Genomic DNA, 26,868 nt, shown 5'->3' on the forward strand with positions numbered 1-26,868 from the left:
TCATTTTATGAATTCTCTTGTTCACACATTCTAACTTCTTACTTATCCATTGACTCACATTTGTGTGAAATTTTAACCTTGCAGATTTACCTCCACTATAAAAACTCAAATTCATTAAATCTCTACACATTTCTTCTAGTACAGAATAATTAATATATATATATATATATATATATATATATATATATATGTGAAAAATAATTATGTTTTCTACTCACTTTATTATTTTAATTATTTATATAAAAGATAAATATTAATATTTTTTTATTAAAGTCTAATCTTAAAAAAATTGCATACACACAAATGGTGGAAAAATTTATGGAATAACCAAAATTTTCAAATTAATTATTTAAAAAACCAAAATTTTAAATTATTTATTCAAATAATCACGTTTGAAAAAAAAAAGTGAAGTCACCCCAAATATCGTCTATGTGTATCAAAAAGTATACATATACCAATCTAGGTGGCACCTATGTGTATTAATGAGATGTACATGCCACCTGGATTGCGTATATGTGTCATTGTTTTTTCTTCTTCTTTAAATAGTAGAAAATAAATAATTAACAAAACTAAAAAATACTACTATTAATTAAAAAAAACGTTACATTAATGCCACAAGAAATATATATAATTTAATGTTGCGGATCATCGAAACGACATCCGATTCCGCACTTTGGCATCTCTTAACTCGTTGCCTCTTAGCCCTAACTCCTAACGGATTACATGGTGATAACTTGACAGATTGCATAAACGCTGAACGCTGAATGCATCGAGAGATTAGTACAAGTGTCATCGATCTAGACACAACAGAAATTTCAAAGGATTAAAGTCAACATATATTTTTCTTTATTAATACAACATATAATACATACTCCCTCCGTTTTTTATTATAAGTCGTTTTAGACTTTTCACACAGATTAAGAAAAATAATAATTGTTGTATGAAAATGAGAAATTATGAAGGTTTTTACAAAATTATCCTTCATTAATGACATGTGGAAGATAAATTTATATAATTGAAAGGAGAGAGAATAATAAATATTTAAGGATATAATAGGAAAAATAGCATTAATTATTCATTAAAATTGTAAAGTGACTTATATTAAAATATAATTTTTTTTTCCAAAACGACAACTTATCAAATCATCACTTTTTTTCTTACCTATGTTAGGCACTTTTTTTTTTTTCTTTTTAAATTAGTTCTTGTCTTGTGATTATAAATTCATAGAAACCTTAAAAATAAAAAATCTGTCCGACCTGATATAATCATTATTTACTTAATTAGTAATTAATTAGCTAATAGCAATAAACTCTTATTCACTATTTTTTTTATTAAACCTACCACTACCTATCAATTTATTGGTGTGGCATGTGATACCTTATAACTATGGTCCAGTACTCCAGTCAAATATAACTCAACACCAAATTTTTTGAGCCCTCATTATTCTCAATCCAACGTTACTCTACAAAAACCAAAATTCCTATTATATTCATATATTATCATTATCATCTTTACTAAAAGAACAGAATTTGAATTCTTTTATCCTACTTTTTATTCTCACCAGTAAAATAGAAGAAAAGATAAAAAGTGGCGACAAAGGAGGAATAAAAATAAGATTTGAAAAGTGTAGTTATTTTTCAAAAGGAAGAATATGCGAATAAAGATAAAAGGACCCTAAATCTATGGGCTTAGTAGGTTTGTTATTAATAAAAAAAGATTAAGGGGGTCATTGATTTTGAAAATACAAAGAAAAAAGTTAATTATTAATTAAAAAAAGAATAAGGGTCATTGATTTTGAAAATACATGGAAAAAAATTAGGTAGATTTTGAAGATGGTTTTTTAGGTACAACAACATAAATAAAAGGGTGCCCAACACTCAAACATAACATTAACGTTGTTACTCACTCACTCTCCTTAGTAGCTTAGTATCTGTCGCCAAAACCAACAACCTTGTATTCTGTTTTACATTTTCTCTCACTACCATGGATTCTGATTATGGTATTCCAAGAGAACTCTCAGATCTTCAAAAGCTTAGATCTTTATACCAACCAGAACTTCCTCCTTGTCTACAAGTGAGTATTTGTTTAACAATTTTTTTTTTTGGTGTGATTTGGTCTTGATTTGGATCTTGGGTTTTAATAGGATTTGCAAAGTTTTGATTTTTGTTTTGTTTTTGATTTGGGTTTTGGATTTGAATGGAATGGGGTTGATTTGTTTTTGTTTTTGGTGGTTTGAATTTGGAAAGATTTGTTTTTTGTTTTGTTTTGGAGATGGGGTTGATTTGAATGGAATGGGGTTGATTTGTTGCTATTATTGGTGCAGGGAACAACGGTTAGGGTTGAATTTGGTGATGCAACAACGACTGCTGACCCGGCTGATGAACCTTCTATAAGTAGATCTTTCCCTAATACCTATGGACAACCTTTGGCTCATTTTCTTAGGGCTTCTGCTAAAGTAGCTGATGCTCAGATCATAACTGAACACCCTCCTATTAGGTTAGTTTCTATACATTTGTTGTTTTTGTTAATGATGTTTTCTATGCATTGTTGTGAATGTGTTTGATTTGTTTTGTGTGATTTGAATCAAACAAATTCTGATGTTGTTGTTGGTGTGGTGGTGCAGGGTTGGAATTGTTTTTTGTGGTAGACAATCTCCTGGTGGACACAATGTTATTTGGGGTCTTCACTCTGCTCTCAATATTCACAACCCTAAGAATGTTTTGCTCGGATTTCTTGGTAATTTGCACTGATCTTCATTTTTCGATTACCTCTGATTGAATTTGTGTTGGTTTTACGTGTTGTGTCATTGCTTCACAGTTTATACACAGCTGTTTTATCACATATATACAATATATTGTAATTGGATAACTACTTATTTATCATAAAGTTTTAAAATCGTATTGTAAGGTGCCAATACCGATACTTGTGATAAGGAACAAATTGTGGTTAATTCACACTATGACGACTGCAATCAGCGTCCCAACATCTGTATCGACTAAAATCGCGAAAGCCTTTACGCAATCATGACTGATATTTGAAACCTTGTTGACCATGAAATAGATACATTTGTTAGAAAACTGAGTAACTAGGTCTGCATATTTTTTTCTCCTTTTTTCAGGGGGTTCAGAAGGTCTATTTGCCCAGAAAACTTTGGAGATAACTGATAGTGTTCTCGCCACATACAAAAATCAAGGTTGGTTTTGGAAAAAGAAGCAGTTGTTCTGATTAGATTAGCCAACCAATTGTCATAAATTTTTTTGACCTTTACTATTGGATTATGGTTGTTTCTTTATTAGGTGGTTATGATTTGCTTGGGCGTACAAAAGATCAAATTAAGACCACTGAACAAGTCAATGCCGCACTTGCTGCATGCAACAATTTGAAACTTGATGGTCTTGTTATCATTGGAGGTATACTTCTTCATTGATCTTCCTGTATGGTTACGGTCGCATCACATCTTTAAAGGGTGTTTCTAAATCATGACCTTGGTTTTATTTCAGGTGTGACATCCAACACGGATGCTGCTCAGCTTGCAGAGACATTTGCTGTTGCGAAATGCCCCACAAAGGTATATGATCCGGTCATTCTTGAATCCGTTATAACTAGTATTTGTTCAATTACTTGATCTGTTTAACCGAATATTATATTTCAGTGTACAATTTCAGTAACTAATTTTGCTGATCATCATGGTTGTTTTGATTCTGCAGGTGGTTGGTGTTCCCGTGACTTCAAATGGAGATCTTAAAAACCAGTTTGTGGAAACAAATGTTGGTTTTGATACAATTTGCAAGGTATTTTCCTATCAGGGCGAGAACTCTTGTTTAAACATGTTTCAGCATTAACATGAAATTGAATTCAATATATTTGATTTACTTTATACTTTAAATTGAAAATGAAAGCTAAGAAATAACGAACAAATTAATTATATGTGAATATTTTCTTTTTTCATTCAGGTGAATTCTCAGCTCATTAGCAATGTCTGCACCGATGCTCTCTCTGCAGAGAAGGTAAGGACTCTAATTTCCTTGTGAAAACATACAAACACCTTTTCATTTGAAGTACCTTTCTGACTGAGTTTTCCTTGCTAGTATTATTATTTCATTCGTCTGATGGGACGCAAGGCATCGCATGTTGCTTTGGAATGCACTCTTCAGTCCCATCCAAACATGGTATGTTCTAATGTCCTATATCATTTCACTTTTGACCGATTGCGCAATTGTCTGATGCTGACAAACTATACTTTACTATTACTCTATTCAGGTAATTCTTGGTGAGGAGGTTGCTCAATCAAAGCTTACCCTTTTTGAAATTTCACGAAAGATTTCTGACGCAATTCAGGCTAGAGCAGAGCAAGGTTTGAATTATCTAAATTATTTCCACCTAGTCTTTTTTTTTTTCTTTCGATCTTTTGAGTTCTGAGATCATATTCCTATGCTTTTCTCAGACAAATATCACGGAGTAATCCTCCTTCCAGAAGGTCTGATTGAGAGCATTCCTGAAGTGTATGCACTCTTAAAGGTAAACCTCAGCCAAATAGTGAACATTTGAATCTCTCGTCCATTAAAGTATTCATACATCTGTGTGTTTCTTAAAGCCATTTGAGTCTGTTGAAGCTTCAGAAAACACAATTTGTCTCTATTTGGATAAACAACTCAACTCCGTGCTTATCTTATTCTTATGCATATGATAAAGAATGTAATCTTAATCCATTCTTGGAAAACCCCTTTTGTATTTCAGGAAATTCACGGGTTACTCCGACAAGGTGTTGCTGCCGACAAGATATCTGTTCAGCTTTCACCATGGGCTTCTGCTTTATTTGAGTTTCTACCACCATTTATCAGGAGACAGGTAAACAAGTAATTATTTTGCTGAACTTTATCAACAATCCAACTATTTTCTAACTGTGAACTTTCATTGTTGCAGCTGCTCCTTTACCCTGAATCTGATGACTCAGCACAGTTGTCTCAGGTAAATAATAATCACCAGATGCTTTGCTGTTTATGTTATTTGCTATACTTTCAGCTCCTTCATGTCCTTGTTGTCCTTACTTTTCGACACCTTATAGATTGAGACTGAGAAACTTCTAGCGTACCTTGTGGAAGTAGAGATAAACAAGCGTCAGAAAGAAGGCACATACAAGGGAAAGAAATTCAACGCCATTTGCCACTTTTTTGGATATCAAGCTCGAGGATCCCTTCCATCGAAGTTTGACAGTGATTATGCATATGTATGTTGATTTAGTTGCCTTTTATTAGTCCATCTAGTTAAACGGCATCAGCGTTTGATTAATATACTCGTTGATTGACAATATTGCAGGTTCTTGGACACATCTGCTACCACATACTGGCTGCTGGTTTGAATGGATACATGGCAACTGTAACTAACTTGAAGAATCCGGTAAACAAGTGGAAATGTGGTGCCGCTCCAATTTCAGTATGTTTTTTTCCGCTTACCTCCCTCCCGTGTTTAGTGATTTTTCATCCTTGTTTTTTATAGTATATATCAATGCTGTCCATGTTATAGATAGAGTGTTTATAGTTTTGTGTGTTTGCAATGAAATTCAGTCTATGATGACGGTGAAACGTTGGTCCCCAAATCCCGGAGCTACATCAATCGGAAAACCTGCTATCCATCCAGCTACTGTGGATCTGAGAGGCAAAGCATACGAGTAAGACGACTAGTCATATTTTATGTATATGCCTCTGAATCTATATTTCTTGCTAGTCAAGTCACTAATGCATGTTCTTAATTGCAGGCTGTTGCGTAGCAAAGCGACAAGCTTCCTTGTGGATGATATTTACAGAAATCCAGGTCCTCTTCAGTATGATGGTCCTGGTGCAGATGCAAAGCCTATAACTCTTAATGTCGAAGACCAAGACTACATGGGTCGCATCAAGAAACTTCAGGAGTATCTTGAACAGGTCTTGACAATTAACTCTTGCATACACTCTTACTCCGCAATTCAATCATATCAATGCATCTCATGCGATTTTTTCTTTGTTGCTAGGTCCGAACCATTGTAAAGCCAGGGTGTCCTCAAGAGGTTCTGAAAGCGGCTTTGAGCGTCATGGGATCTGTTACCGAAGTTCTAACCGCAATGTCATCATCTTCCGGCCACACGGCATCCCTTTTTTAAACGTCCGTTGCTAAAGTTGTATTCTTTATCAAGAATTTCCGGCATAACATTTTTGATTTTATAGCAGTGGAAGTAGTTTATGATTGAGAAAAATAAATGACTAGATGGTGCTTGTCATGTCAACAGGGAGATTGTATGAGATTTATTTTATTCAAAGTTTTGGTTCCTTCTTCTGTTCCTATAATATAATAACTGAGTGATTTGTTAAGTTGCAATTGACAGTTTTTGACATTTTGTGTGCATGAGTTGTATTTTTAATTTTTTATCATACAAGCCGTTGTTTATTTTTGCTTAGATCATCATAGATTATTTAAGTGTTTCTTATTGAACATGGTTTTCTTTAATGAAGTTTTATCCATAATAATACTACTATACTAGTATTCTAATACTAGTGATGAAAACTAAGTATGTTAAAAACCATGGATAGTGGTTGTGTGTTTTTTTCTAAAGGTAGGAATAAAAAAATAGTTTAAGAATATTGGGAAGGAAAAATAATTACAAGTTACAATGATTCAATCTTGTGCTTTTTCAATGTTTTAGTGCGAATGATGGTGCCATATAAGCTTTATTTCCAAAGTGCTGAATCACTTTTAGTAAACATATCGACCTACCAAAAGAATTGTTCGGACATAGCATTGAATAATATTTGATTCAAGCATTAAAATGTCCCCTACATTAAAGAGAAGAGATGCTACCATTGGATCAAACAATTTTTGTTGTTTAGTTTTTGAATCGAAAGTATAAATTATATATTGCATTCTATATTTCATAAACTATCTTATAATATTTTATTTGTTTACTGTTATTTTTACATATGTATTATTTCATAAATTATTTATTTGTTTACTGCTATTATTTAAAATATTTATTTGTTTACTGCTATTTTATAAATTATTTATTTTATAAATATATTTGAATATGAAATAATACTAATAGTTAATAAATTTTTCTATTTAATATTAATTTTATTTAACAAACTTATTAAAAACACAATTAATATATTAACGTTATTACATTATATTTTATTAAATAATATATAAATGTTATTTTTTAAATTATATAAATTGCAATTAATGTATTAACTAATTATATTTTATTAAATAATATATAAATGTTATTTTTTAAATTATATAAATTGCAATTAATGTATTAACTAATTATAACTATGTGTAATATATACTGTATAATTACATTGTAATTAAAAAACAACCATGTAACTATGTATATATAATTATTTAATTATATATACAAAGTATATGTAACTAATTATATTGTTCAGTTTTAAAATGGTGCAACTATATGTTTTTATATTAATTAGGGTTGAAGCAATTAAATTTCAACCAAAACATGTAGCTCACTTGGTGGGAGTCTCAACCTACGTGGATCTTAACTCATGGAAAAATTAAAAAAAAAAAAATACGAATTTCCATGTGGCTTGCCACATATGCAGATTCTGTTAAACTAAAACTGTAATTTAGTCAAAACAACCCATAAGTTGCAAATATGTGTATCGTGGGAAATGAATTTGACGGTTCTCTCAACAATTACAAGGCTCGATTGGTTGTCTTAGGAAACAATCAAGAACATGTAATTGACTATGATGAGACATTTGCACTAGTTGCCTAAATGACAATTGTTCGCACTCTGATTTTCTATAGCAGTTTCTAATGGGCGGTCTTCATCAAATGGATGTGAAAAATGTATTTTTTTTCATGACAATTTGATTGAAGATATTTATATAACTTCCTCTCAAGGTCTATTCTCTTCCTTTAAAGGTGTGTCGTGTGTAAACTCAAACGCTCTTTATATGGGTTGAGACAAAACGCCTAGAGCTTTTTATGAGAAGTTTCGTTCTACTATACTTGGATTCTCCTTTACTCATAGTTAAAATGAACCATCTTTGTTCATCAACCATTGTTCTTCTCCTTATTTACGTTGATGATATGATTATTACTGGTTCTGATCTGACATTCATACAAGAACTTAAATAGCAATTGCAAACCTTTTTTATATGAAAAACCTTAGTAATTTGCATTATTTTTTTGGTCTTGAAGTTCATTCTACTTCCAAGGATATATTTCTCCAATAAACTAATCTGAGAGATACTCCTCTTGAAGTTAATGTCAAATACCATTGTGATGAGGATGACCTTTTGACCGGTCATTTATTGTATCAGTAACTCATTGGTAGTCTTAATTACTGGACAACTATTTGTCCTGACATATCATTTGTTGTTTAACAGGTAAGTCAGTTCATGCACTATTCTCGCAATCTTCACTTAGCAGCAGTTCGTCGTATAATTCACTACTTGAAAGGTTCCTCTCCGCGGAACTTATTCTTTACTGCTGAGACAACTCCTATATTAATTGCTTATAATGATACTGATTAGGTCGGGTGTCCTGACACTTGACGATCTGTAACCGGTCGATGCATGTTTCTTGATTTTTGATGATCTCATGGAAAAGTACGGAGCAAGCCAGAGTCTTTAAATTGTTTTCTTCATCCTATAGTCTTTAAATCTTTGAATCGTTTTCTTCATCCCACAGTTTTTTGTGACAGTTTTGCTCTGACATAACCCAGTTCTTCGTGCATGACAAAACACATCTAGTTGGATATTTGTTTCGAAGAAAATGTTAGTCAAACATGCTCCAGTTTTGCTCTGACATAACCCAGTTCTTTGTGCACGACAAAACACATCTAGTTGGACATTTGTTTCGAAGAAAATGTTAGTCAAACATGTTCCTGCCTCTGCGCAAACCAGTGTCACACTCACAAAGTCTTTGAACACGACAACTTTTCAAAATTTGCTTACCAAACTTGAAGTGATTTGTTTAAATCCATCTTGATCTTGTGGGAGAATAATAGATATAAAACAAAAAGTCTTTGAACACAACAACTTTTCAAAATTTGCTTACCAAACTTGAAGTGATTTGTTTAAATCCATCTTGATCTTGTGGGAGAATAATAGATATAAAACAACAATCACTTGGTTAGTATTTGTTAGAGGTAGTTGGGAGTTTGCCTGTCTACTCACTATATTAAGTGAGATGTAATTAGTTCAATAAATAAAATGAAATCATCCACACTGATTTCCATTACATAGTCCTAAAAAAAGGAAACTACGTATGTGACAGAATAGTATAAAACTATAAATTATAAATAGAAATACAAACTCAATATTCTCTTGTTGCTCTTTCAAATGGAACTTTCAAACTACACCTCAATTGATAAATCAGAAGAAAAAAATTCAGTGAAAATAAATCAGAATGGAGAAAGTAATTGAAAATTCATAAAAACGAAGACATAACTTATCTATCAAGCCACAGTTTAACTAGTAAATAAACAACCACATGCTTATGATCAACATAGCATAGTTTGGTAATGAACAAATAAAATATAGCATGACAGTTTGGAGAAAAAAGCTATGAAGATGAAAACAAAACAAATTTAAGAGGATTGAATAAAAAATTCTGCAACTCTTCTGTTCAGTTTGTCCAAAGAAAACTGAGTTAAGCATATAATTGCAACTTAAATTGGTCAGATTTCGATTTAATACATTATACAATATTAAAATACAGTTGTAAATATGTATCTACAACCTGTTTTATGTTGCACTTGGCATTATCAACTACATACACAGCTGCCACTTTCTGTTCACACTGTTTGCAGCATGCTTTGTTTTTAGAATTGAACTTCATCAGAAAAAAGAAGTCCCTTGTACTAATCATATTGATGCTGCCTGAAGATCGATCATAAAGCTTATTTGACGATTTAGAAAATTAAGGTACACTTATATTTAAAAAATTACATGAGATACTCAGCATGTCACATTTGGAGAGAGCCAAAATTGAATTCTGTAATTCTACCAGAGATTCCACTCCCTACCATATTCATTCTCCACATTTTCACTGCTCCCAGCTAGGGTCTTTCATGTGGTAATCTGTTACATACTGTTATTGTCACAACGGAAGGTCATGAAGCTGGAAATTATGGACCTGGATTGCCCGCAGTTGCGACTCGCAGTCCACTGCAGTCAAGCAGTTGGGAGAATGACTATCATTTGTAAAAGATTGAACAACCTGTATCATAAATAAGACAATCTGGTTTTAAACATTAGATTATTATCCATGGTCATGATCTCCCCACTCTAAATTCACTTTTTGACGGCTGGGAATCAATTTCTGAAAATTGCATACCATATTATCGAGTTCCCAATATATCATCCAAAATGCGGATTGGTCCCAAATGACCTAAGTTACTAAAGAAGCCTCGAACCAACACATTCCAAGTGGCAATATTGGGAAATATTCCTTTATTCAACATTTCATGAAGATACACAATAGCCTCCTCAATGCCTAACCAATTACAGATACCCCATAAAATAATAGTATGTGTTATTATGTCTGCACAAAATTCCTTTTCAGCAGTGATATTATCCAAAACCTTGATAGCTGTTCTAACCTTACCCAACTTACAATATGCATTGATAGTTATATTATCCGTAATGTCATCTGGCTTTACTCCATTTACCAACATTTTCCCCAAAAGCTGCAAAACTTGTTGATGCATTCCTTGAAAAGATAAACCATACATGATAGTGTTGTAAGTGATGCAATTCAACTCCACATTCCTTTCTTCCAACTCTCTTATAAGTCCACAAGCCTCTCTGAATGCGTTCGCCTTAAAGAGACCATCCAATAACTCATTATATGTTCTGATATTAGGTAAGCATTCATATTTCTCCATCTGATCAAGCACATTCATCGCCCATTCTACTCTTCCGCCACGACATAAGCCCTTGATAAAGTTGTTGAATGTAACAACAGTTGGAGGACAACCATCAGAAATCATATTATCAATAAGATCAAAAGCTTGATCAAACATAGACATCCGACAAAGGATATCCACCATGCAGGTATACGCCACAACATTTGGACGACAACCACAATTTATCATCTTGTTCCATATTTCACAGGCGCTAATCAAATCCCCCGATTTTGCAAAGCCGTGTATGATAGTGCTATACATGGTCACATTTGGACGAACAAAATCCTTCTCCATCTGATTCCATACATATACTACCTCGTCCATCCTCCCATTGGAGCAAAGACCGTGTATAAGAGTGTTGTACGAAACTACATTTGGCTTAACTCCCTCTCGAATCATGAGATTCCACAAACCAAGAGCATCACCGAGTCTCCCTCGCATAAAATAACCTTTTATCAAAGAAGTAAATGTATGAACATTAGCGCTACATCCTCTCACAAACATTTGCGCAAAAACTGCAAGCGACAACTCAATATTCCCCATATCAGAAAGACAACTAATAACCGTCGAGTAACTAACAACATTCGGGTCAACCCCTTTACCCACCATCTCATTCATCAAATCAAACGCCTCCTTAATCCTATATCCCTTACACATTCCATGAATCAAAGCATTATAAACCGGCACCACAGGCTCAAATCTCAAAGCTATCTCTTTCGCTTTATCCACTTCACCCGATTTACACATAGACGAAACTATAGTAGTGTAGCTAATATCATCAGGAGGACAACCCTTATTAGACATTTCCTCAAGCAGCTTGCATGCACCATCAACCTTCCCATTTTTACAAAGCGCCTTAAGAAGAATATTATACGTAAACACATTCGGTTCCAATCCTTCACCTTTCATGTTATTATAAAGAGGACTAATCATCTTAAACATGTTTTCACCAAGTAAACAATCCAAAAGATGATTATATATCTTAACACTAGGCTTACACCCAAATTCCCTAATCCTATAAAACATCTTCAAACCCTGTTCACCTAACTTTGCTCTCCTATAACAATTCATCACACAGATGAACAACTCTTCAGAACAAGGTACACTTTCCAGCTTCATCTGTTGCAAAAGATACTGAACAGCGTCCATTTCGTTGTTTCGTCCAAGCTTTTCAATCATGGTTTGGTATGTTAATTGGGTGTGTTTGAAAGCTCCTGAATTTGCTAAGGATTTGAAGTATTCAAGTGATGAAACAATGTCAGGTTCATTTTTTAATACTTGTAAAACTTGGGATTCGGGAATTGGAGAGGGGTTGTCAGGGTTTGAAATTGGGTTTGTGGTTAGAACGAATGGGATTGGAGATTTACGAAGTTTTAATAATAAGGAACAACCATCTTTCAAATACATTGACATGTTTTGGTGAAAAGTAAAGGTTTAAAGTTGAAACCATGCCATTGTTTGTATCAGAAAGGAAAAGAGGTTGATGAGTTGGTTTTGGAAATTTGGTTTTGTTTAATGGGAGTATCTGTGCCGTATACTATTGATTCTTCTTTTCTACTGTTTCTATCTATTATAATCAATCTATGTTCCTAATTTACTATTGTGTATACCTATCACCTATGCGAGACACAGGTTTAAATTTAGTATGATTGATTTCGATCTCTATGACTATAATGAAATTCAAAATAACCATATAATGATTAATATACTCACGGCCTTAGATCGTCTTCGTACGAGGCACGAGATAAAAAGATTCAATAAAATTTTATGCGTAATAAAAATATTTTCTCTCATCTCAAACATTCAACAAAAAATATTTAATAATTCATTTATTTTCTGAAAATATTAACTTTTGAGATAGAATTTTTCAAATATTAAAAATAATTTTTATTTATTGACTTAAGTTTTAAAGTTAAGAATTGTTTTTTTACAAAGATATATAGTATGAATTTACATTAACAAAAATATCATATGAATATAAAATTCATATATTATACATTTACATTTATTCATCTTTCTTATAAATATTTAATACATAATAAAATAAATTAAATATATAATATTCATTTGTTTTTTCATAAGAAAGTTGTGATTTCTATACATCATATTATCTTACATTTTTTGTTAAAACAAATATTATATCAACTTTTAGTATAAATGTTACCATTTTAGAGAACCCATGCACCATAGAATCTCACGTTATTTTTAAAATCTTTTCCCCTTACATTTGATTTTTTAACTATATTTTATTCTAATAATAATTTATGGATAAAAATATATTATTTCATTCACTACAAAAAAAACAGAAAATACATGTACTGTGAGTAGGGGTGAAAATAGGCTGGGCCGAGCTAGGCTTTGCCAAGCCTAAGCCTGACCTGTCAAAAAAATTGAACCCAAAGCCTGGCCTGAAGCCTGTCGTAGGCTTATTTTTAAGGCATGAGTCTGGCCTTTTCGAAGGCCTGGTTAGCCTGTTAGCCTACATAAAAGTCTATTTGTTTTAGACATATGTAAATAAACAATTAAAATAATGTTTGAATAGACTAACTAACTAAAAGAACTTATGAGAACAATGTTCATCAGGTGTTTTCATATTATTTTCACAAGTTCTTCAAGATAACCAAGTTTTATTATTGTATTTTAATTCAAAGTACAAAACATAATATAATGATAATAAAAAAAGTATTCATATTTATTTAAATAGGCCAGCCTAGTAGGTTTAAAAGGCTTTTTTTTAAGGCCTGAAGCCTAGCCTTTTTAACTAAATATGCTTATAAAAAAGCCTAGGCCTTTTCTATTTAAAAATAATGTGTGGCCTGAGCCTATATAGGCTAGCCTGTAGGCCCCTGTTATCGGCCTGACCTATTTCCACCCCTAACCGTGAGAGTAGAATAGCCATTAAAGGAATTTACTATTACAATCATATTTATTTTATTAAATCTATGGGCTAATCTATCAGTGTAACACAATTAAATTCAAATCTTTTTAAATATAACTGGTAAACTTTCTTTTAAAAAATTTCTCAATTAGGCTAATAAAATAATTATTAATATCTTTTTAGTTATTTTTTTGTGTATATTAACAATCGTAAAAAAAATTATTTAGTTTGTATTAAATAAAATGAGCTCTTCTTGTATCATATATTTTTTATTCTATTAATCAATATAATTTTTTATTTAATACTAATTATAAAATTACTATTGTCAAATTTAATACAACATTAACGTTAAAATTAATACTATATTTTCTTAAATAAGTGCATTATTTGTTTTTAATTTATATAGATTTATTTTAATGTTTTTTATTTTACTATTATCTACTATTTAAATTAAATAAAATTGACTTCATCATTATTACTGTCTCAAACATTTTTTTTTATATTACCCGACAAATAATTATGACTTTTACATGAAAAACAGTTAATAAAAAAAAGTTTATTTCTTCTATTACCATAGCAAAAACTTTGTGAGTGATGCAAATGCATCAACTCTAAATATTAATTATAACCTATTTGATTTCAATTTATAGCCTAATATTATTTTATTTTATGACTCTCTAAATTCCAATTTTTCTTATTTTGTCGTTCATTATTGTTCTTAAAAGCGAAAAATTATAGATATTTTTCAACCCATTCATTTTTTTATTAAATGTTTCCTTATTAATGAGATTTAAATTTAAAATCACGAATTTAAATTTAAAATCAGAATGTGACAAAAAGAAGAAAGAGAACTTCTTTTTGTTATATTACCCTTATTTTATTTATTATTCTTTTAGTTTTTATAACTTATTTTAAATAACAAACCATTAATATTTAAATATTGTCATAATTCATAGTATGCCAAAAGATACATGGAAAATGGGTTTGTTTGTTTGATAAAAATTAAAGGGAAATCTATTAAGTTGATAATGTATAATTTCCCATAAAAATAATTGTTAAATTACATTAATTGGAATATAATAAAAATAAATATTAATTTACCAATTATAAAAAAAACCTCTCTGTTTGTAACGTTTCGAACCCCAATTCCTCTAATTCTCTGCCTTTTCTCTCTACGACTTAACAATCAAAACATCAAGTAAAATATCCTCAACCCAAATAAACCCAAACCCTAATCAATTATATAATTTTACTGTTACAGTTACATGGCTTATTAATGCAGATGAAAAATTAAAATAAGACAACAAAATGGAAGGAAACAAAAAGTAAAAAATTTAGGTACGTCTTCCTAATTTCTCCATCTTCTTGATGGTGTTTTTGTGATTGTACAATTGTTGTGCGGATGCGATTGAAGGTGTTATGGTGAGGTTTAGGATTTGTGTTTGTGATTTTACAGTTGTTGTGCTGAAGAGATTGAAGGTGTTGTGGTTAGGTTTCTTACAAAAAGAGGGTTTATGGTGAATGGTTGGGCGGACTTGGATTGGTTGATGGAGGATTTTGTCAGAGGTTTATCCTGAGAATGGTAGATGACTTCAAGAAAGTGAAGGTATAGTTTTATAGCATAAGGAATGAGTGAATTTTGACAGCTTTGCATTGATTAATTTTTTATCCAATAAATTCCAAACGTGAGAATCAAAACAGAATGAGCGATGTTTGATCTTCTAAATGGTCTAATGTTTGATCTTCCCAATGGTCCACCTACTCCTTATTTCACGTAAACAAAATATCATTCATAAGGGATTATTGAGATTTTCAATAGTGAAACTAATAATAACATCTTCACGTGTTTCAAACAATTTTTTTTATATAAATAATTAAATAAATATAACCAAATAATTAAATAAATAAATAAAAAATAATAAAATTTACTATAAATAGAACGGAAAGAAATGGTTAGAATGCATGAGGAGTGACACCTGGCAAACTTGCCAAAGTACTCATTTTGCTTTATTGTATGAAATGATTAAATAAATAAATAAAAAATAATAAAATTTACTATAAATAGAACGGAAAGAAATTGTTAGAATGCATGAGGAGTGACACTTGGCAAACTTGCCAAAGTACTCCTTTTGCTTTATTATATGAAATGATAGTAAGAAAATTATATTTAAGTAATCAAATAATTTTTTTTTCAATTCATATTTTTTTAAGCAAGAATATATTAATATAGATACATTACATATGATATTTATTTTACAATATTTATCAATTGAATATGATATTTGTTTTTCAATATTTATCAATATGTTGATATATGTGATCAACTACGTCTTCTTCATAGAGATCTTCTTCAAAACACGATTTTTCAACAATAACAACATAATTGTTGTTTCAACCCTCAGAATCCTAACATGTTCACCTCCCCTGTCTCTTCACCAATTCTCATTGTTGTTGGCATTGTTCACATGATTTGTTAAATTCGCCATCTCTTCAATCAAAGCAGTTAGAGTCCCGGTAAAAGCTGTTGTAATTTCCTTAAGATTTTCTCTGACCAGTTGATCTTCCATGGATGATCTAGCTACCAAAAGAAATAGGAGAAACCTGCTCTAATGCCACCTGACACAGTTGGAAAACTTAGGGATTAGTAAGTGCTAAACCTAGAATAAAAACACAGGATTGCAAGCGCAAAACCTATCTGATAAGCTCTGAAATTCACCAAATAAAAAAAATACTAAATTTTATTAAGACCGAAGATAACCTTGAATGCCACACCAAAGGTGTTTAAATACAAAAAAAGAAAAGAAACCCGGATGGCTTAAAAAGCCTTCCTACTTCACCATATTTTATTAGATAGTCAGCATAATCATTCTCTTCCCTAAGAGTATGAAATATTTGAACTCGTCATTTCTTATAGAGAATCTCTTTAATATTGTGAAGAATTGTGGCATGGTGATGTCAAGCATTAACAGACACTGAGATAAACTTGATAGTAGAGTTGGAGTCAGAATAACACACCCGGTCTTTGATGTCAAGTTCCCAGGCCATACTCAAACCATGATATAGCGCATCAACTCAACATAAATGATGTTGAAATAATCAATATTACCCGCAAAATTATGACCCCAAACACCATTAACATCTTGAATTAATCGCGCATAACCTGAGATGTCAGAATTACCGAGGCTACTACCATCAACATTTAAAATTATATTACTACCTTTGTATGCATTTCACATGATCATTCTCGTTGGATTCTACATATTATACTTGAGAAAATATTTAGCTAACAGATTAACATAATACACTGTGATGAGTTTCAGAATATAGGAAGATATCGCTTCATTCGCAAGACACAGTTTGTTCCTGGAATGCCACAATCACCAGCAAGCAGTCAAAAAAATTGAACCACCTTCAATACCATGTCTAATCCAATCTTATAAACTATCCCCTTGGAAGAATAATGGATCAAAGAAGTCATTAGATTTCCAAAAGCAAGTAGCAAATCCAGTCTCTCAAGAAGTGTAGAGTTGTCTCAACGTCCTGATTGCATTTATGACAGAGATTTGTCTGGAGCATACCATAATGACACAATATTGATCTCGTAAGGAAAGACTTGTGTAAAGACATCCAAAAAAAGAATTTCACATTCTCAGAAGTAAGAATATGTCACACCCATTTCTAAAAATTATTGTTTATATAAATGAAGTATTTTAATTTTATTTTTTTAGACTATTCTATTATATATTTGAAGAAAACAATATAAGAAAAATAATAATACAATTTTAACATTTTATGTATTTAATAAACATTTAATACTATATGATAAGTTGAATATTAAAATTAATTAATAAAGTTATTCTTTTAAAATTTTATAGAAATAATTATGACAACACATTAACTCAATCAACATGAACAAAATATCTTCATTCACATTGATAATTGATTCGAATGAACAGTTAGAGAGAAATATAATGTCTGCTGAAAGCTGAACAATCTCATTTAAGCATATTGTACCTTACGATGTATCATATTGCACTTAAATGTATTGTAACTTATAGTGTACCACAATTCTCAAATTAACAATAGTGCATTGCAAGACTGCACCACTGAGTAAGTTTCATTATTTATATAATCTTAGCAATTAATTCTCATGTACATGATCATTTAGGTTTTAGTAACATTTGCAATTATATTAAAGCACACATTTAAAATAATAAACACTGAGCGATATCTAGCAACATATCACTGATACCAAGGTGATGAAAATGTTAGGTGATCTGACGAAAAACTTTTCGTGATAACGTTCATGTGTAGAATTGACCTTCTGTCATCAAATCTATGTTGAACACAATGCATATATTGTGTCACCCTTATCCTGTTCAATATTTGAGCCTTAGACATTTATCCTATTATATACGATAAATGTTTTCCGTCTAGGTTACTCATGTCTCTTAACAAGATTTATGGGGTATCCATTAATCATCTTTACAATTATCCTTTATGGACAATATTTGAACAGTAATAAAGTACTTGACTACACATCTAGAGTTATTATTAGATTCATGTCTTAGCGTGATATTCACTAGTATCACCATGAGATTAACTAATGACACTTACATAATATTCTATGAAGTATTCATGGCGATTCAATCCTATATAAATATTACTCGTATATTTTATACATATGTGAAGACTTGATAACATTTTAGTCTTTCCATATAATAGTCTTCATGCTTTAATGTTATCATACTTCACGATAAATCTTGACTAAAGTTACTTTAAAAGTAATGTCCTTATGTTTAATAGGGTCTAAAGATTAAGTCATCCTTAATGTTTCATCAAATGGACAGGCTTTTCTATAGAATTTATTACTTCAAAAAACAACATAATAAAAAATATCTTATTAATATTAATAGATAATTTGATACAAGTACCAAATTAAAATAAAACTATTGACCTCTAGGGCTTAGAACAATCTCTCATTAACATCAGCGTTAATTAGGGAACAACTAATACTTATATATCTAGTATGACCATCATGTTTCTACTGGAAAAAAAGCTTTTTCAGTGGGTCAACGACATTGTCAAGTGTTAGCACTCAACATATCATTACATATCCTATGTCTAGTATCTCTCAAATAAGGTGATAGCGCCTAAGTATTTGTTTGAATCATTGGTGAGATATGAGCTTCTTAGCTTGTGCAATGGCATCATTATAATCCTAATAAAGGTCTATGGGATCCATAACGGCCAAGTGCATGCACTAATGAACTTCTTGATCCAAACAACTTCCTTTGTTGCATTTCAAGTAATAGGTAGTCGACCTTAGTTGTATAATTTGTAGTAATCCACGAACCGACCATCTGGAACCACCTGAAACGGATCCATCTAGCATAAGTCCAAGTTCGGATAAAAGAAGGTTGCTTGTCTTTTCACCCTTTCAAAATGTTGGGCAAAGGTAGCTAGAACGTCATCCTTGAGTAACAAGGATTTCTCTCCAAACTATCCATGGTACTAAGAGTTTCCTATAGCAATTGCTCTAGACGCTTCACCTCTTCACACTAGGAAAGAGTCGCGGTAGCTACTTCCTTAGTACACGCCTTCAAAGTATCCCGCTTTTCTCTCAAAGTTGTTACCGCCTCTTGAGCTTCTTGAACGATTCTAATACTGTGGTTCATTATGGACTATAATTCTCAGAGGTTATGGGAGTATTTCTCCCTTTAAGACTTCCCTACTAGAAGGCACCACAAAAGTTAGACCTCTAGTAAGTTTGATAAACTAGTAGTAGATGTGCTAAGAAGTGACTGGTAGTCACCAGGAAATCTCTAGGAAAGAGAGAGGTGGCGATTGGAGAACTCTACCATGTTAAAGGTGGTAGCATTCTCCAAAAAAGGTTCAGGGGGGGCAGAACCACTACTCGGTTTCTTGCCTTCTTGTGCTATCCATTGGTATCCTGATGGTCCAAAAAAACCTTTCTCCTGCCTCGGAAACTTGAGGGTGAGACTCACCATCCCGGGATGTTTCACACAATGGCTTCCCTCTGTCAACAGTCAAACTCTTAGTGAAGGGTGGGGGAAACCCCGTCCGCCGTTGTGTAGCTTGCATTTGAACCAAACTCTCTCGCATCTTATCGAAAAAAGTTTCATCCATATCAACTACAAACAAGGTAACACTATTAACACATATAAGATAATAAGCATGAGATCAAATCAAAAGGTGATCTTTCTTTCCATAAAGCGTACCCAAGTATTCCTCTACCCCATCACCGTCTTCATGGTCCCGGGTGATTAAAATCAACGAGTTTAGAGTCTAGAAGCATTTTAAAATCTCAATCAAACAGGGGGAAAGAACGCTTGTATCTACTCCTTTGTTAAGCCAAGAATTTGGCGTCCACGATAGAGGAAGATGGGGTTCCCCTCGTCCTTATAGTCACTAGAGATGCATCACCTTGCCGTCTCACGTGCACAAACCTATCCTTCCAATTCTTATAAGTGTTTGCATAGGGTTTTAACAAGCATTTTCCTGTCGAGGAACTTAACATTACCCAATCGTTGTTAGAAAGAATTTATGTGCTAAAGAAAAATAGGAACACCAAAATAGTGATAGGGACGCCCATGTTACAACAAATTATCTAGAATGCCCTAAGCATACTCCATATGTTGGAGGTAACCTAGGATGGTGAAATATTAAGAGTCGTTAGGAAATCTACCTTCAAAGAAGTAATAAGGAGCATACGGCTTGTCGGAAGTGTCCATATTGGCACTCTTTGTTTCAAAACATGGTTCCAATATCATATCCTCCTCATGTCCTATACTGGAAAACCTAATGCCACAGTGAAATTTGTTGAATATGTCAAAATTGGAGTACAAGGACACACTATCTCGAGCATGATAGACTCACCCTAAGCTGAGGAACTAACCCCCCAATCGAAAGGGCTGCTCCCGAAGATAAGGGACATATCTCCTATTAAAATACTTACTTCATACCATGGGACATAATCTGAAGTATGCCTTAAAACACCTTTCCCTTTTACAAGATCTCGTGCTTAAGGGACTGTGTAATGTTATATATGTGAGAACCTCCAATAAGGGCGACATCAGGGTCCTCGCCTAGTAAGGCATCACTCGGGCTCTTCCTTTACGAAGTAGGAGGTCTCTCCTTTAAGACAAATGACATGTATGATAATGTTATCTCTCCCCTAGTCATACAAGAACGAGTTATACCATAACTCCCTTGAAAATAAGTGTTCAACAGTCTCCCCAACCAAGAGGGATCAGTTACCACTTCCTAGGGTTTACTAAACCTTATGCCCAAGAGCCTTTATGTATCCCCTCCCATAATAGGAGGAAAGTGGATCGTATCCTCATCGGAAATATGTATATCATAGATCCTTTCATCTCAGGTGAGTTGACCTCTCTTACCACCATAAATACCACCATACAAGGCATCTTGTCACTATGGGAAGCCCTAACCATCCTAACTATTATAAAACTACTAAGGCCTCTGAGTATCTGCTACCCTTGTAGGGATACCACATAGACTTGTACTTCTTGACCAGTATATAAGTTATCGTGTCTGTTATATCTATAAGAGTTTGATTTTTATAACATAAAGGAGAATGAGATTTACACTCACTATAAACGGTAATGAATAATAATCCCAATACTTGTTTTGTGCAAAGTTAAAATAACCAAAGAAAATAATCTATCAACTAAATAATTTCTTTTAGATAATCAAAATATAAAAAGAACCTCTATTCGTAATAAGCCCATATGTACCAATATTTTTACTTCTCAATATAAATCACACACTTGCATCTATCAGAGGGAACAAATGTAGTACCCCAAAATTAATTCATGGTTTCTTAGGAATAACATAAAGGAGGAGTAGACTTTAAGTGTGTAGATTGGCCATTGAGAGTCTTATGATTGGTAATTGGAAGGTTTAGAGATCATAATGTATCCTAAACTTGGAGAGATTTTATTTACTAACCCTTGCATCTCTAAATTGGGTCCTTGCGTGGACACAAATTTTGTGTTCTTATTTATGTGCGTGAAAGATTATTGTTTTAGATTGCACACATAAAGTTTCGGTGTCTCAAGAACCTACATAACGTAATTTCATATGTGAAAAGTCAAGAAATTGCATAAAGCAACGAAAACTAAGTTTTTGATATTATTTGTGTCAAATTCAACATTTTCTTTTAAATCCCAATTTTTTATACACCAATTTTCTCTATAAAACATGAACTTTTGTTATCTCAATTTTAGACCATTGAAATAAATTTGATTGATTATACGAGGTTTTTGAAACCACAAACCACCAAGCTACTCATTCCAAACAAAAGGTGGTTCTCAGATGCCCTTTGTGACTCTAGATAGGCATAAATCACCACTACCGGTTACATAAACTTTCATTTCCTGGTTGGCGAGAAGACTATAACATTGTATGATGTATACTGTCTTCTACATTTGCCTAACACTGGACATATGTTTGACCATATCTCGATTGATATATTATTGGTGAATATGATTATATATGACACTAATAGAGAAAATTGGAGGGTGATAACACAAAATGATCTTGTGCATGACTCAACCAACTTAATGACGTGTACAATACACATATATCCATAAGACTACATGATATAGAGTGTGATGATATTATGAGAGACTCTTACAGGGAACTCACAATCAAACATAATTGTTGCTTTTAGTATGTGCCACTATTTTCTCTAGTAAAAGTACGACATACATATATTTGATCCCGAGATGTGATAGGATTAGAAACTTGGTCATATGGATGCTTGGCACGGCAGGTGAATGAAGGTAAAATATTTCGGATAACGTGCATAAGACCCTTAGGATGTTTGATTTTCAATGTAGGTCTGGTATGCCGCGTGTCATAGAACAATGCAATATTTAGGTCTAAAATTAAAAAAAATGAGATTTTTTATCTTTTATCTTGATTTCATTTTTGGAGAGGGGTTTAAACTTCTTTTAAAATTCCCTTTCTCAATATCTAAATCACTCTTTCATCATTTCATACAAAATCAAGCATTTTGATTATTAATTGTTAGACATTATTGCTGCCAATAAATATCTATATTGAGTAATTGTCTTTAAGTGGGATAAGTTCTTTCTTCATAGTCTTTGCAAATTAGATGATAAAATAATTCCTTATGAAATTTTATTCTTAAGGAGATCCGATGCATGAGACAACATGTACAACCGATTTTATGACAAACGATAAATTTAGGGGACAAATGATTTATCGAAAGATTAGTTTACAAGAAGATATCAAATAACAATGAAAACAATACAAGAACACAAAGAATTGTTAACCCAGTTCGATGCAACCTCACCTACATCTGGGGGCTTCTAACCTAAGAAAGGAAATCCGCTATTTCGAATTAGTACAATTATTCTTACAGGAAAAACAACCTCATGTTGTTCAATGCCTCTTCCTAATCCTAGTAACTTTCTATTTAGGTATCTCCCTAAATATGAGAACCCCTCTCACTTTATCTCAATCACTAATCCCAAGTGATCAACTTAAATAAACAACTTAAAGAATATGGACTTACAATTCAACTAACAAACCAAACTTTATGCTTTAAGATATGAATGAAAGCGCTTGAGTGGTGCATAAACAACAACAAAAACAAAGACTCAAAGTATAAACCCCGACACACAAATCTTTAATACATGCACACTTCAAACGTTAGGTTTGAGTCTCCTTAAATATCAATCCTTCTTTTGGGCTTTTTCCAATTGGCATAAGCAGCTTTGATCTCGTCCAAGGATATATGAGATTTTGTTTTGATTTATTTCTTAACAACCTCTAAAAAGATTTGATTTGATTCAAATTTAAATCTCCATTTAAATTGATTTAATCATGTCTAATCTAATCAAACAAATCTATATGAATTTATTGCTAAAAGATAGCAACAAATCTGCAACAAATTTGATTGAAGCTCAACCAGAAATTACATTCAGAATAACAATAATCATGGTCTACTATCAAAGGCCAGATGTCGCACACATGCTGAAACATCGTGTCACACATGTGTCCTTGTGACAAAATTCTAAATCTTAAACGAATCAAATACAATCTTTACTTTATATAAATCACAATTTCAACTTCTCAAGTAAAGGATTCATAATAAATATCTTGCTAAAACTGAACCATACTTCTACATATTAGATTGAAGATCTTCTTATTAAGTGCAAATCTATATCTTGTGATTAAAATAAATTCCATTAAATCTCTTCATGGAATATTTGTTTAATTAAATTTTCAGCACAATCTTGGATACAACTAAACCAAATCTATCTCCAAAGCATATTCAATTAAATCTTTTCTTCAATTCAAATCCAATTAAATCTTCTTATTTAAACCAACTCCAAATTTTTTAATTAATCCATATCTAATTAAAATATACATCAACCAATCTTCCAGGAATCAAACATCAAAGCACACAAATTCACTCATAAATCTTGGTCTGCAGACTGAGGCCAGATGCTGGAATACATGTTGGAACATCTTGTTCCACAAGTTGCCTCTATACAAAATAATCTTGCAATATTTCGTTTTACCTAATGCAACCAATCAAAAGAAACAACACCTTATAGTTTATCCCTGACCTTATTTATCATTTAGTTGAATATCATTGATCGTCTCATTAGAATTATTGATTATATGTTAAAAATTCACTTAGTGATAAATCTCAAATCTATAATATAAGAAAATAAGTGGCTCTGGTTTTTACAAAATTACCCATCCTTACTTTTTGTACACCTATTAAAATTGTTGGTTTTTTGGTCTATCCACACAATTGTCCATTATATCTTAATATTTTATTCAACTATATTATAACTTATTTTCACCATTCTTTCTCTCTCTTCACCTTTTTAGTTTTCTAGCCTAATCTCTATATACTCCATTTACTCTTTAAAAAAAATGGTATTTATGATCCACAAAATTTTAATAAAAAATAATATAAGGGAAAAAATTATTATTGATCTAAATATTTTTGTATACAAAAATTTACTATTCATTCATATATTTTTTGTAAATGATACCTAAACATAAATATTATTTGTATCAGAAAATCTATTATTGATCTAAATATTTTTATATAAAAAAAATATTATTTATGATTAATAAAAATTTATTCAAAAATGGTATACAGAAAAAAATCTATTATTGATCTAAATATTTTTTATCCGAAAATTTACTTTTCACTCAAATATTTTTATAAATGATATCTAAACAAAAATAATATTTGTATACAGAAAAAATTTATAATTGATCTAAATATTTTTATATACGGAAAAAGATATTTATGATCCAAAAAATTTTATTCAAAAATGGTATACGGGAAAAAAATCTATTATTGTTCTAAATATTTTTATATACGAAAATTTACTATTGATATAGATATTTTTGTAAACATTACCTAAACATAAATAATATTTGTAAACGGGAAAAATCTATAATTGATCTAAATATTTTTCTATATGAAAAATAGTGTTTATGATCCCAAAAAGTTTAATTCAAAAATGATATGCGGGAAAAAATTTATTATTGATCTAAATATTTTTATATACGAACATTTACTATTGATCCAGATATATTTATAAACGATACCTAAACATAAATAATATTGTATACGGGAAAAAATCTATAATTGACCTAAATATTTTTCTATATGAAAAATAGTATTTATGATCCAAAAAAATTTAATTCAAAAATTGTATACGGGAAAAAATCTATTAATGATCTAAATATTTTTATATACAAAAATTTACTATTGATCCAGATATATTTATAAACGATACCTAAACATAAATAATATTGTATACGGGAAAAAATCTATAATTGACCTAAATATTTTTCTATATGAAAAATAGTATTTATGATCCAAAAAAATTTAATTCAAAAATGGTATACGGGAAAAAATCTATTAATGATCTAAATATTTTTATATACAAAAATTTACTATTGATTCAGATATTTTAGTAAACGATACCTAAACATAAATAATATTTGTCTACGGGAAAAAAAATTTTATTGATCTAAATATTTTTCTATATGAAAAATGGTACTTATGATCCAAAAATTTTAATTCAAAAAGGGTATACGGGAAAAAGTCTATTATTGATTTAAATATTTTTATATAAAAAAATTTACTATATTTTTGTAAATGATACTGAACATAAATAATATTTAAATACGGAAAAAATCTATTATTGATCTAAATATTTTTATATACGAAAAATGGAATTTATGATCCAAAAAATATTTATTCAAAAATGATATACGGGAAAAAATCTATTATTGATCTAAATATTTTTTTATACGTAAATTTACTATTCATTCAAATATTTTTATAAATGATACCTAAACAAAAATAATATTGTATATGGAAAAAAATTATTATTGATCTAAATATTTGTATATACGAAAAATGGTATTTAGATCCATAAAAAAATTTATTCAAAAATGGTATATGAGAAAAAATCTATTATTAATCTAAATATTTTTATATACAAAAATTTACAATTTATCTAAATATTTTTGTAAATGATACCTAAATATAAATAATATTTGAATACGGGAAAAAATATATTCTTGTCTACATATTTATATATAAGAAAGATGATATTTATGATTCAAATAGTTATGATCCAAGAATGATATAAGAGAAAAAAAATTATTATTGATCTAAATATTTTGATATACGAAAACTTTATTATTGATCTTAATATTTTTTCATTTTAAATATTCTATTTAAAATAAATATATTATGTAAATAAATGTACGTATCAGACCAGAACCCGTGCGTATGCACGGGTTTGTTACTAGTTTAAGGTAATAGTGATATTATTTTGTGTGTTATGTGTTTGATAATGAATATGACAACATAATGCATAACTTCCCACATTGTATGGGGCTGGTCAAATTCTAAACCTTAATTAGTGAGTTTTATGAGTTAAATGTGATAATTTGTAAGAGATGACAAAATAAAGGTTAGAAACCTTTTTAAGGTATTGTGTGTTTTAATATTAAAATACGTGCTATA

At 31.0% G+C, this 26,868-nt stretch overlaps 2 protein-coding genes across 2 annotated transcripts; one reads left to right on the top strand and one right to left on the bottom strand.

The window, feature by feature from the left end:
• The first annotated feature begins 1,846 nt into the window (after positions 1-1,846).
• Positions 1,847-6,351, top strand: LOC131634821 (pyrophosphate--fructose 6-phosphate 1-phosphotransferase subunit alpha). Its single transcript, XM_058905446.1, has 18 exons — positions 1,847-2,073; positions 2,324-2,496; positions 2,624-2,736; positions 3,119-3,193; positions 3,297-3,410; positions 3,501-3,568; positions 3,708-3,791; positions 3,954-4,007; positions 4,089-4,169; positions 4,261-4,354; positions 4,445-4,518; positions 4,738-4,848; positions 4,924-4,968; positions 5,066-5,227; positions 5,317-5,433; positions 5,565-5,668; positions 5,756-5,921; positions 6,008-6,351. The coding sequence occupies exons 1-18, from the start codon at positions 1,984-1,986 to the stop codon at positions 6,134-6,136; spliced, it is 1,854 nt and encodes a 617-aa protein (XP_058761429.1). The 5' UTR covers positions 1,847-1,983; the 3' UTR covers positions 6,137-6,351.
• A 3,249-nt stretch (positions 6,352-9,600) lies between these two features.
• Positions 9,601-12,419, bottom strand: LOC131634807 (pentatricopeptide repeat-containing protein At3g48810-like). The gene has a single exon (XM_058905430.1). It carries the CDS (start codon positions 12,314-12,316, stop codon positions 10,337-10,339), a length of 1,980 nt encoding a protein of 659 aa, XP_058761413.1. The 5' UTR covers positions 12,317-12,419; the 3' UTR covers positions 9,601-10,336.
• Positions 12,420-26,868: the final 14,449 nt, after the last annotated feature.

The sequence above is a fragment of the Vicia villosa genome, unplaced genomic scaffold (genome assembly GCF_029867415.1).
Source record: "Vicia villosa cultivar HV-30 ecotype Madison, WI unplaced genomic scaffold, Vvil1.0 ctg.001359F_1_1, whole genome shotgun sequence".
NCBI lineage: Eukaryota > Viridiplantae > Streptophyta > Magnoliopsida > Fabales > Fabaceae > Vicia > Vicia villosa.